This window comes from Cyprinodon variegatus, unplaced genomic scaffold, assembly GCF_000732505.1.
Source record: "Cyprinodon variegatus isolate N-32 unplaced genomic scaffold, C_variegatus-1.0 Scaffold129, whole genome shotgun sequence".
In the NCBI taxonomy this organism is placed as follows: Eukaryota; Metazoa; Chordata; class Actinopteri; order Cyprinodontiformes; family Cyprinodontidae; genus Cyprinodon; species Cyprinodon variegatus.
Window position 1 is genome coordinate 1,231,987 of NW_015150582.1, and position 13,521 is coordinate 1,245,507.

At 38.6% G+C, this 13,521-nt stretch overlaps 1 protein-coding gene across 2 annotated transcripts in view; it reads left to right on the forward strand.

The window, feature by feature from the left end:
• Window positions 1–13,521, forward strand: part of kif26a (kinesin family member 26A) — a 96,249-nt gene that overhangs the window by 36,868 nt on the left and 45,860 nt on the right. For both annotated transcript variants that reach the window (XM_015376091.1, XM_015376092.1), the window contains exons 3-4: window positions 3,839–4,309; window positions 10,838–11,046. In XM_015376091.1, coding sequence (XP_015231577.1) covers window positions 3,839–4,309; window positions 10,838–11,046 — 680 coding nt within the window. The remainder of the gene's footprint in view (window positions 1–3,838; window positions 4,310–10,837; window positions 11,047–13,521) is intronic.

A 13,521-nucleotide genomic window follows, 5' to 3' on the forward strand; every position in this document is an offset into this window, starting at 1 on the left:
ATTTGGGGACATGATAAATTAGTCTTAAACTAAAGTCTAATCTAACCTTGCACTATGTAAAAAATTAACCAGCCCCCATTTAATCTTGAAAAACGTGACGTTTTTTGGAAACAATAGCAACATTTGTTCAGATTACTACCAGTCTTTCAATGTTTTTTTTTTCTCATCAAGCCTTTTAGTGTGACATTAAAGTAAAATCAGAAGGGATTTATTTAAAGGAGAAATATTTTTCCACAGTACAGTAGTGCGTGAAATATTTTTATACCCAGAGCTGCAGTTGCTGCTACCTCTACTATGTGTAATATGTACCACTCTTGAAGCTCTATATCACTTTTCTTCACCTCTGTGGCCTTCAGTCTAATCACATCATTCCCTTCAACATCATCATCATCATCCTAATCATCTGTGCCACCTATCCTTCCTTGTGGCCGTGACCCTTTCTTCACACTGCTGGGCATAAAGCTTATGGACAGCTTTACAGGAGAGGACCCGCTCTCTAACCTCCAGGAGCCAAACTGAATAACAGATGGGCTTAGCTTTGTGTTTCAGTTTTACTGCTCCCTTAAATCAATGCCTAACAAAGCATGAAGAGGAAGACGGGCATTGATTTCATCTACCAGTCCCCCGAGTGGGTAAAGGAGTGGTCTTAAGGTAAAGGGTGAAGGGGTGGAGCTTGTTAGTTATGACTTTCCTTCAATATCCTGTATGAGGAAATGTGGAAATGAAGCGAGGCCAGCTGTTGGAATAGCTGCCAGCGGCGTTTTCTATGACTGCATCACATCGCATTCTGCTTTGTAATAAACCGCTTCATCTTCTGTCAGTCAACCTGTCCTGCTTGTGTTAAGCTATCCTCTCTGAGTTAAAAAAGACACAATCCTAGTTAACAGTTAATATTAGGAGATTGGACAACAACAGATGTACAGGCTCCTAAACAACATATTTCTGTCAATACCTCCGCAGTTAAGAGTTGTTTTTATCAAAAAGCTAAATGTTACCTCATCCACATAATCTCCCCTGCAGAACTTTTACTCTGTCGTACACCGGCTACACTGCTAAACCCTTGAAATTATGCCGTTAAGCCACAGCAGTAGAGGAATCAAGTTTCATTTCTGTTTCTTACAACAACAAAAAAAACCAGGCAATTGTACAAGAATGATAAAAACACAAAGACAAAAACAGATCAAATGTCCTGGACTTCTATATTTTGCGTGTAATGATTTGTATAGGTATGTGGTTTTGCTGCTTTAAACAGCATCAGATCTCTTCTAAAACGTCTGCATTAAAACTGCTAACAAACCATTAAAACCTGACATCTGTTTGACATATTTCCACTCATAAAATGGTCAGTGGGTTATTGTTGTGTAGTTTTCATTATTGAGGCCTTGTGGCTCAGTTAGTGTCTTATTTAATCACACAACTTTTTTCCAGAAGGCTTTTGTCTTGTCTATATTAACAGCTGTATGATGGCCTTCAGTCTTATTGCAGTCTGGGTTGCTTTAGAGCTTTGAAACATTTTCTTTCTTCTAAAAGGCACAGTTAAAGCAAAATGAGAGAGAATTGGAAATTATTCAACTGATAAGCGATCCAAACTCAGTATTAAATTGATAAAACAGGCTGACATCAAGTCTCTCCTGAAATAAAGCAGGACTGTGTTTCAAAGTTCAGTTAGTGGCTGGAATGTCAATAATTGAAATGGCTAGATATTGAGCCAGAATTGCTAGAACAGCTGATAAGTAAAAAAAACTGCACTCCCTTTGTTGGGGTGCATTTATCTAGACGTGTGCTATTATGTGTATACACCTCTGTGCAGGATAAAGAAAATACTTGATGCATTTTAAGGTCAAAAGAACAGTTCTACAGTTTAAAAATCTACAAATAAATATAATATGTTTAATTTCTGTAATGTATGTTAACATCTTATTAGGCTTCCCCCACCGTTTAACTTTAAATGCAACATTTAGACTGATACTGGAGCATTACTGTCTGTACGAGTCTGTGCTACATTAGACAGCTGTTAGACTGTTTACAGTTAGAATAAACGAGACATTTCTTTGTTGTTTCCAAACTGTCCATACTTGTTCATGCGTAACGTAAGCAACTTAGTAAATAATTAACCTGACCCACTTAGTTAACATTAGGCCTGACTAGTTTTGACTTCACGCCTTATTATCTTTTATGTAAACCTCACAGTGGCTAAGCTTTAAAGCTCAATTTAGCAGGAGTTTGGCAGTCAGAGAGGAGCATTACTGATATGTGTCCATTATGTCTCATAAGGCTGGTGTTAGCAGGACAGTCAGCGTATTGAGCTGCCTTCACCAGGAGCTGATTTAGAGTCCCTCGGCCGGCCTCTTTTCTCTCTGCGCCTGTCGGGTTAGCTGTATTAAGTGGCACTGCATTAGAGCAGTAGATTGTTGTTTTTCCCCACTGCTTTTCTCCTCCTGATCACCACAGAGTTTCTGAGGAGCAAAGGTCTCATAAACATTTATATGTGGGCCGTGAGCTCCTGCCTTCGACCAGGACTTCACAGGGCAGCAGCCTATAGTGCCACTTTATGCCTCTTAAGAGACCGATCTTGTCAGATGGTGTGTGTGTGTGTTTATTTCCCTAAAGTAGACACAAAGTTATGTTTCCTCCTTAGTTATGTTTTGAATTATTCAAGGATTGTTCTGTACGTCTCCTGCTTACTAGCAGAGTTGGTTACTTTCAGTTATTTTGTTGCTTATCATATGTTTTCATGCTGGGCGACTTATCATATGTAAATTATATAGCTCTGGGTACTGGAGTCCCCTCAGCTGTCTTTTTCTTTATTACTCTTTCCAAGCAGAGATGGACACCCTGGGGAGTGTTCTTAGAGACAAAGTGAAAAGACAAAAATCTCCATCTCTGCAAGCAGTAATAAGCACAAGCTTTGCTGACTTATTCTTTGCAATGTTTCACCAATCATTTGCATGTATATTTTATTGTCTTTAAACATTTAGTCTTTCTGGAAAATAAATGCATTCAAATTTCATTCAAACCATACATTGAAATGATCCAATTTTCAAAACTCTATTTTCTTATCTGTACCTGACGACACCAATTTTGTGAAATCCTATTTCTCTTTAATAATATATAATGCAGAAAAGTGTAACTTATAGCTAAGTGTTGTTTTCTATCCTTGCTTCCACGAGTGGGGAGTGAGTCAAAGTGAGCAGCTGACCCTTAATGTCGAAGCACTTAGATGCGTTCACTGTGCATTAGCAATTTCGGTCAAAATTGCCCAAACTTGCATCTTGGTCAGTTCATTAGATGCTGTCTGTGATTTCTTATTCAGTTATATGGAGTTTTCCCTTTGCTGCTTGGGTGATTTCAGGTCATCTGTTTTTCTAATGATTCTGTCAGATTTTCTATTTATTGGCAAATTATCTTTTCACATTATAGCTTCCTTGTAGGCTTATTTGCTAATGTTATTCTTATTCTTCAATAATATTAATGTGCATACCGTAGGGTATTTGAGTTATATTATTCTGTGTACTTGGTTGTATGTGCTAGATGCACCTTAAACTTGGACAGAAATCGATTTGGTTCTGCTACATTCTCTGTTTATGAAAGAAATTGAAGCTAAATTAAATTGAATTCAATAAAAAAGACCAGATATCTGACTTTTAAACCGTGCTCTTACACGTCAAGCTGGAAAATCGACCAAATGGGGTCATCATCTGATTTCTCAGTGCAGCTCTAATCATTGAAAAACAAGTTGGATGAAAACAGGCTTTATAAAAGTTATGAACAGCTTTAAGTCAAATGCAGACCATTATTTGCTAACTGAACTTATATATCTTTTTTTTTTTCTCATCAGGACCCTGGATATGCAACCTTCCTGTTCGATCAGCTCCAAACACTTGGAAGTCATGAACCTGAATGCTGCCAAAAGTGCTCCACTCCTCTCCATCAGCTAAGGAGGGAGGCCTTGCAGGCGCTCCACTCTCCTATCCTCACGTTCAGCTCAGAGATGGCAGCATTGCCTATTGCATCCATTCAGCAAAAGCCATCCAAACTCACCCTGTCAGCATCCCGTGTTCATGCCAAACAGTTAGTAAAAGAACAGACGACTACTTGCTCTGTGCTGCCTTTGGGGGAGCGACACAGAGTACCAGGCTTGGCCCAGAGCCCCTCTGCCTCTTCGGGGTCCAAAACCAGTGTGCAGGTGACAGTGGCAGGAGGGCAGATGGCTGGATCTCTGAGCACCGTCACCATCCAGGCACAGCAGTACCTCGATGGGATGTGGAGCATCTCTAGAGTGAATAACTTTCCACCTCAGCCTAAACAGGTGTGTGCTTCACTTACAGCTCTAGAAGTTTATTTTATTAAAAGCACAATTTATCAGTGATTTCATGATGTCTGAGGAAGAAGACTTCTATTCTAACCTTAAGAATGCAACACTTTACCATTTACATATATTTACACCCATTTACTGTACATCCTTAAATGCTAATTTCAGGTTTCAAACCAACTGCACATCAGTCTTATGTAATGCACTAACAACTTCTTGCTGAAATTGAAGAATATAAGGTTTATGTCAATTGCATTCACACTTTCTTAGTTAGTCTTGTTAAACCACCTGTCACAGCTAAAATAATGATTTCCGTTACCTGCAAAGGAACAGTAGTCTCACAACAGGATGCTGCCAACACCAGAATAGTGTACTGTGTGTCGACGTTGCACAAACATTCTCGAAAAACTAATAGGGGGGCTTCTAAAATCAGTTTCGTCCACTTTATTTTATTTAAGGATATCAGAGTAAGTGTGATGAGTACAACGACACACATTAGTTTTTGGATTGGTCGAAAATATGTGTTTTATGAGTTTTTTACTTCAGAAATATGCATTATGTTGCATTACTTTGATCTTTACAGAATCCCAATAAAATGCACTTATTGTTGTGGTTGTAACCTGACATAAAGCAAGTATAAAAAGTGGACTTTTGGATAGTAATCTATTTAGATGTTGTCATACATGCACTACACCATTTACAAGGTATTATTGAGGATAAAAAAAACCCAAACAAAACAGGAAAATAAGTTGCATGCGTGCTCTATATACTTAACCAAATAAAAAAAGATCTTATCAGATTAACCATTACTAATGTTCAATTTCCTGGTGATGAAGGTGATGAAGCCTTAAAGAAAGCACATGACTCAGAGCCTCGGCGGGAGTGCTGACCTCTCATTGCTTGGTATTCAAGGAGGCTGACTGATCTGAAGTCAGAGGTCATCCCAGCATTAAGCTGCTGACCTCTTCCTCAAGGACATATTCAAATAGCTGCACCATCCTCTGACTGTAACTCTTCATCTGTCCTTGGTTTGTTAGAGCTGTGACTGGCATTTAAATTTTTTTGACCTTAGTGTCATGGGTACAGGTTTTACCTTTTAAATTGTTTATTCACAAGATAAGCTGTTTTATTAGAGGCTCTGATCTCAGCTTATCTCTGACTACTGATAGGAAGATGCAACTGAAGGGTTAGTTACTGCGATGATGATGACATCTGTCGTCAGATCTATCTGATAAACAAACGTGACGCTCTACAGCTGCCAAGCTGGACCCAGATTAAACAACATACGTTAATGATATCTCAAATTATTGAACCTTTGAAATTTTATAGTTGGAACAATGTCTGCAACTGTGAAATATTCCACAGATGGTCATGTGAATCTATTTTTTTATCTGAATTTTATATGATACCCAGCACAAAGTAGAGCAAAGTGGAAGAAAATCAACCATAGTATGTCTGGAAGAGCTGCAGATATGCAGAACACATGTAGGAGAATCTCTTAGCAAACTGGTTGTGCACTTCCCGGGAGTCGTTATTTAGATAAAGTTCTGTAAAGATGTGTTTTATATTTTGACACAAATTGGATTAAGCGCAGGAGGTGTGAATACTTTTCTAAGACATTGTCAGATGTAAATCTCTCCTTCTCTGCTTTGGGAATAAGCAAATGGAGTCTCTTGGGGTTCATTTCTTCTTTGAGCTTTAGAAGCTGAAGACGGATTTTCTTTCCCCACTAGTAATGTCAACAAGTGCCTGCAGAGATGGTTTATGGTAGATCATCAAAAGCTTTTAGCTGCTCGCACACGATCTAGTTCAAACCAAATGGCCAGACAAAGACGGGAGAGACTGACTTGTGTTCTCCATCTTTGTGTCTAAAAGCAATTAGCGTCTCTCAGAGCCTGGGTGAGCTGTTCAAAGCTTCAGCTGAGGTTGAGGTCTTCCTCGTACTGGGAGAAACGTCCCCTCAGGACATCAGGCAACAAATGCTGCTGATTTTCTTTTTTTTATAAAGCTGGTTTCTTTCATCAAAACCAGATCCTCCAAAATGACAAAAGCCCACACACTCTCTTGAGAACTGGAAGTTACATAGTGCTGAAAGGCACAAGATCCTCCCTTGTGTAACTTGTGGAAAGAGTTTACTGCGCTGTTCTGGCACATTTACTCTTTATGTGTTTTATACAGCTATTCTTCAGGGAATGTCAAACATAGGATCTGGAATTTATTACGGATAACTCAAACTTTCTCATGTGGGCTCTGTTTAACACGAGGAGTTATGTATGTTAAATTGAAACAGAAAGATCGCGCTGCCATTGGAATTCAAGTATTTTCTATCTTTAATCCCAGCTGCATGCCCGTTTTGACATTGGATCTTCTCTCGCTCCCTGCATTTATTTTCCCTTGGTATTTCTGTTCCATCTTTATCGTTTTACGTTAATTTAGCCTTTAGGTGTTCATGTTCTTGGTGTTCTCTTTATGTTGGCCTTGTGTAGAGTGAAAGCCTGTCCTGAGTGTGCCCCACAACTCACCTCTCATTATTCCAGATAATCTTTCCTCACAACCTAAGGGAAGATAGATTTACGATCTTAACAGGATGTCTGCAGCCCACTTAAATCATAAAACACTTACTTCCCTAACCACTGGTTTTGTGCTAAGTTTGGTCACATTTTTACCAATGCAATTCTTTTCAATTCATGTCAGGGTTTTGGAGGACTAATAGGTTTGGCCAGATTCAAAGAAAGAAGAGCTGCACCATCCAACTGCAAATCAGAACATGCATTGCATATCTTAATAGATGAGAAATCATTAAAAAAATAATTTCAAATGTTGAGTAAATATATTAAATAATACATGGGTGTGCATTTCACTGGGTTAGCATCTTTTTATTATACATCCTTTTTTATTGGCTTCATGAAAAATTAAATCTTACTTTTAATCTGTCAGCCATAACCATCAACACTAAGAGAAATGTATGCTTTAAATATATGACTTTTTGTGCAAATAATGTATAAGTTTCCATGTAGCACATAGATTTTTGGGATATATTACTATAAATTACTATTATTATAAATGTTTCAATATATTTAGGTGAAAGATGAAACATTTTCAAGTTTTTAGACTCCAGCTTTGTTATGACTAGAGCTTTTAGCACTTCCTGTCATTTTATGAAATCACATTATGAACAGGACTGTTCAGACTGAATCAAAGCACCGTTTCACCCTTTGCTTTCAAATTTCCAAAACCACATGCGGACTAATCTGCATGCACTCGACTTTGGAGGATATCCGTTCTTTACTGAGATTTTGGCTGCCTACAAATCTAACTCGGCTGCCACCAATTTCCTAACCAGCCAGTGATCTTGGCTGCTGCTGCCTCTGTGCAGCTGTGCTCAGATGGCAAACAGCCACTGATGGCAGAGATGACAAGAAAAAGCAGGAAAAATTTAGAAAATTCCAGCATTTCTTCTCCAATTGGGGTTGAATATTTTTATTGGCATCTTCTGTCAAGACTGTTAAAAAAATCCTTTCCAATGGCAACTTAATATTGTTAGCAGTGGATTCTCAACTCATTTGGCCTCCATAACAAACGGAGTCCACCTGAAAACGACAGCAAGATTAACTCAGCTATAATCGTCTGTTGACTGCATGAACCAAAGTTTGCAGTGGACCCATTTTAGTCTGAAAGGAAGCCGTGTGTTGATTTAATGTGGACTTGCTCTGCTGATTATTGGACATCAGAGCACCAACTCTTGCAGGTTTTTCAAATGTAAAAAATTCTTCACTTTTTCTATTATGTGTAAATTTTCTATGCCTTGTCTCCTTTTACCCTCCCTCCTTTCCCTGTTTTATTCCAGTGAAAGAACCAAGGATAAAGGACTGGGGGTGAAAGGATGGGGGGGTCGGCTCATTACTGACTTTTGGTGCAGACATCCGAGACATGGCTCCACTGACACAGCCTAATTACCTGACCGGGGGATAGATTGTTCTCCTCAGCCATAATCAGGGCCAGCGCTGGTCCAAGGCTGCAGGGAGCGGCTTGGGTGTGCAGCTTAAGTCTCGTATTGATACCAAAGGGAAAACTCAGTTAGGCACTCAGCCCAAGCTTAAATGTGTGTGCGTGTGTTGAGTCTGCATTTTACCCACTTGGAGCACGCACAACTGCTCCACCTGTGCCTGACTGTCTGTGTGTCCTCCTTAAATTGGCTGCCACTCTATTTAAAACAGACACTCCTACGAGTCAATCAGCAGCAGATGTGATGAGCTTCGCACTAACTTCCTGTACGTCTGCGTGTGAAATGCTCTAGTCTTTCATGCCAGAGTGTAATGGGTCTACTTCTTTGGTATGCATTGAATTCCCAACTTGTCACCAACTCCAGCTTTGGTGTGAGAGCTTTCAACCCTGGAAGCAGTGAAGGGATCTGTGTTTGGATCATTGCTTGTTACATTCCATGTCACAGTTTCAAACAGAAAAGCTTTATCTGGCTTAAACTACATGGTAATCTTTCTATGAAATTCTCTCATATATTTAAATTTTTTTAATTGAGCAGCTGTCAGTCACTGTAATAATTTAGTACTAATTTTATAAATTTAAAGTAAGGATCTTGAAGGAAGTATTTTTTGTTGCTAAGGAAGGGTTGTTCCTGACAGTGTGCGAGCAAATTTCAGTAGACCTACATTGGCACAGCACACAGACACAGCATTGGTTAATTGGTTACGTTGTTGCTTCACACCAAGCATTATCTGTTATTAATACCTGGACAGATGAATAAACAAAGACAGATGATGAATAAATAACAAAAAAACTATTTAAGGTTGTACTGCACAAGGAAATTGGGGCTCTGTTGGGAATTATGCTGTTGCAGTTATGACGAACACAGCTGACTGATAACTATAATGGGCTAAAGTTATCCTTGATGGTGGTTTTAAGCAAAAAACATTTTTATAAAGATCAGAAATGACCATATCCATAAATAGCAAAAGGTCGTCCTAAAAATATTCTTTATTGTTATTTTTGTTGCCTAGAGAGATAACAGTTTTCTATCTAAGCAGGAACATTAACTTAATAAAGCAAAGTTTTATCCATAAAAAAAGCCAAATTCTATTTTTAAATGTTTTTCTTTGTGCCATAGTTAAGTAAAGAGGCCATTATCTCTACAGTAAATCCACACAGAAACTGATGGTTCCATGGTTACATTCATCCTGCTCATGCTGCTCACTAAACTATTTAAGAGCGTGTAAGATGTCAACACTGTTTTCATTTGCTTGGTCTTTTACAACTTTGGAGCAGTGTTATATTAACTGCTTTCTCATCCATGTATATTCAATGTCTGAAAAATGCAAAACATCACCAGTGGAACCGGCTAACTGCCTTAGCTTTAAAAGCCTCAGCTGCCCTTTTTCCTACAGTCTTTATTGTAGCTGGTCAATTTAGCAGTTTTAATTATTTTGTGCCGCACTTGTTCAGGTGCCTTAAAGTCAATTATGTTGAGCTGCACGGATGAAAGATTTTATTGGTGGTTTCTTTCCAATTATTTATAGTAATATTAAAATGAACTATAGATAGTTAATTATATCTAACCGACATCGATGCTGTGACAAGTCCCTGCTAAATACAATTTCACTCCATGTTTTACACTGAGAATACAGCTTCTTCTTTTATTTAAAAAGATTTAACTGGTTCAACAACTATTTGAAATAGACCACAATGTAGCACCTAATATGTGATATTTCAGCATTTCTAGTGTTATATAAGAAACATTTTATGTAATTTTAGCCAAGGTCAATGCATTGCAGTATTTATGCCATTATACACTAAAAGAAGTACAATAAATGTAAAATCTTTTTGTCAAACTTTAAATCTTTTGAACTTTCAGGGTATGTTGGTTGTTTCCTTCAGGATATTTGTTTTAAATATGTAGACAGCTACTGCATTCACAGCATTGCTACCTTTACAGTGAGTGAACTACATGTTCAGCATGAAGTATCGTTGCTCCAGGGCTCTATCAGTTGTGGTACACCTTACTTTATTCCTGTTCTGTTGCCTGCTTTCCGAGCAGGGTGCGTCATGTACAGTATGCACAGCTCAGACACCTCCTAGTTATTCAAACTATGCACAAATCACAGGTCATTTTACCCTCTTTAAAACTCACTCACAGCCATTCTGATTCAACCTGCATGAGTGCCAAATTGGCCATGAAGGTATAGATATAATCAGGAGTGCAGAGTGAGCTAAATCACTAGTGATTTAATTGCTAATTAAATGCGGGTTATTGCTTAATTACAGTATGTTACATCCAGAGCAACCTTGTGAGTGGTGCCAGAATCAATGAATGGTGCAGCATCCCTGTTGTTCTGTAGGGAGCTCTCTGCTGTGGATACTGCTGACTGCCACTAACCCTTACAGTTTGCAGCAGCTGCCCATCCATCTGTGGCAAAGGAGGGCAGAGGGGGGAGCAAATGGAGTGGAAATAAGGTAAGCAGGACTGCCATGAGCTCAGGTTGTGGTCTTATCTCTTTATCTGTTTATTAACAGGCTCAAAGTTTGATGGGAGAAGCAGAAAGTGATGTCACAACCTTGGAGAACCCAATCACCACCTTGACAGAGACCACCAGGACCTACACCACCACCACATCTTTAACACCCTGCAGACTGAAAGGCCCCAGCCATGCGGGTCTTCCTGTACCCATAACCAGTGCATCAGCCTCTCCTTCCTCATCTACAGCTGCGTCCTTCTTCATCAGGTAAGCACCTCTGCTGTCAAACCAAAGTTCTATTTGATTGTGCCGTTGTGCTATATTGTCTGCTTTGTTGGTTGCAGGCATTCTGATTTGCACAGACTTGCCTTCTTCTGCCACTAAAGATAATAGTTGAAGTTTTTATACTCAGTGTGGGGTATCTATTCAGGAGAGATGTTTCTACCATGCTTCACTTCCACTCCTCTTTGGGATGTGCATCATGGGACTAAATTAACCTTCATTGACAAGCATCAGTGAACTTGAATGGGACTAGAGTTACATAACTTTGTAAAAAGGGTGAGTGTGTCACGAAGAGGGTTTATGGAAAAGCTTAATATTGTCCTGAGGTATTTTGTGATATTTAGTTAGTCATTTTTTCTGTGTTTACTCAGACAGCTGAGGCTCAGATGTATCAGGAGCAATAGTTCAGGAGCCCTCAGTTTTTTTTTTAGTTAAATCCATTTTTTACTTGGAGCTTGGGAAGTTTTTTAATGTTCTTCTCAGATGAATAAGAAAACAAGACTGAAAACATCAATCCATACGTGTGTCCTGCAGTCCTACTGTCTATGCAACTGTGTATCCTCCCTCCCTAGTTGGCTGTCCTTGATAGATGGTTTGGCAGCCTGCTCTATGCATACATTGCCTTCCTCCTCTACAATAAGTGCTATGCTGTGATGAATGCTGATGAAAGGAGAATGCTGGCTTGGGTGCATCATGGTTGCATTGAAACCTTGCTCCACAGGAGGTATAAGGAACCAATGATGGGACCTGTGGTGTGTGACAGGAAGCTCTTATTGAAGTTGAGCTTTTCTTTGAGCAGTCCAAATGGTTTTTATCTTGCCAGTTTTCACAGCATCAGGGTATATCATGCAACTGTAAAGCCTTTTGCTTTACCAGCAGGACAGCCTAGATCCTTCACTGAACATGACTCCTCCTTCTCACAATGGTTATAGCTGCAGTGTTAATTTCTGATTTTGATTCTTGAATTTTCATGTTTTGTTTGGATGTGAGCTCAAAGCGAGGTGTCTAATCTGAAGGCATGTTTTTTCTCTTATAACTGGTGCTGATCGGTGTCCACCTTTCATCTGATCCCAAAGAAAATCTGTTGCCAACAGTGTTTCACTTGGCCCATAAAAAAAAACAATCAAATATCAGATTAAACATCATCACATTGTGCAAAAAAAGACAAGGTAGAGATTTTTTCACTTGATTCGAAGTACACCGACTTCCTGACCTTTTGCAGCTGTTCTCTCTTTGTAATTACTGAAAGAAACTTGCGGTACAAAAAGTGAAAAAAGAAAACGCATCAATCAACAGTATTTTGCTTCTTTGTGACTAATTTAAAGTAAGAAAAGTGGATCAAATCATGTCCATCATACTTTCTAGCTGATTGAAATTTTATTTCTGATTAGTATTCATCTTTTGTTCTCTGCAGATTCAATTAGTGGCGTGCATGTGTAAAAGCTGAAAGCACAGAATGTAGGAGCAGAATAAGCAAAGAGCCGTTTTTACCCCAGTGGAGTATAAACGTCTCTTTAGACATTTGTCTGACATTCAGCAACGCCGTCTTTGCTCAGAAATGTAATTTTAATTAGATCACAATTAGCCTGGGCCTTGGTGCTTCAATTTAACCTCTGCTGAGAGAGAAATATGAGCCCTGTGAACATAAGATTTAACAGTTAACTGTTTAATATGTATTTTTTATTCATTCAAAAAACTTTAACGTTAAAACTTTAATGGATATATTGCTTAATAAAGGTTGCCCTCCTTTGCACTATTTCATGTTTTCCACCAACACTTCAAAGTATTTTATCAACATTTAAAAAAAAAAAATCAATGCTTGTCAAAAAGTATTTTTCTTCGTAATGAACATTTCCACAGTATAAAGCTGCCACCTCCTTTTTATCACAATGGGGCTGGTGGGTTTACACAATGCAAGTTTATTTATTTTAACATTGAATTACAAGGAAAATAAAAGCAGAATAAAAGCTAATAAAGATAACATGATAAAAGCAGTTAGTAAAGCAAATACAAAAGGTTAAACTATTGATACATCAGTTTAATTTTAACTGTCAAAGGCAGTTCTAAACTAATGGGTTTTCTACTTTGACTTAGGAAAGGGTTGATGCGATGCCGAAACAAAGGGTTAGTCAATCTTGTACAGTTAAAGCCTTCCACTAGAGGGCCACACTCTTAATTCTTAAGTGGATCCTCACTGGATTTTGCAAGATAAGTAATGCCAGAGTGGTTCTAGTACAGAACATGAGCCAAGCCAGAGTCCGGTCTGGGACCATTTACAGTGTAAATTTTACACTGTTTATTGGTGAAAGGGATGCAGAATTCAATTTATGTAGTTCTGTTTGTAAATCTGTACTCTCAATTAACTCCTCAAGTTAACACCTAAATAGTGCATGTTTAGCAGCCATGCACACTGATCTCTTATTTATTCACTGGATTGCTGATAGGCCATTAGTAGTAAAC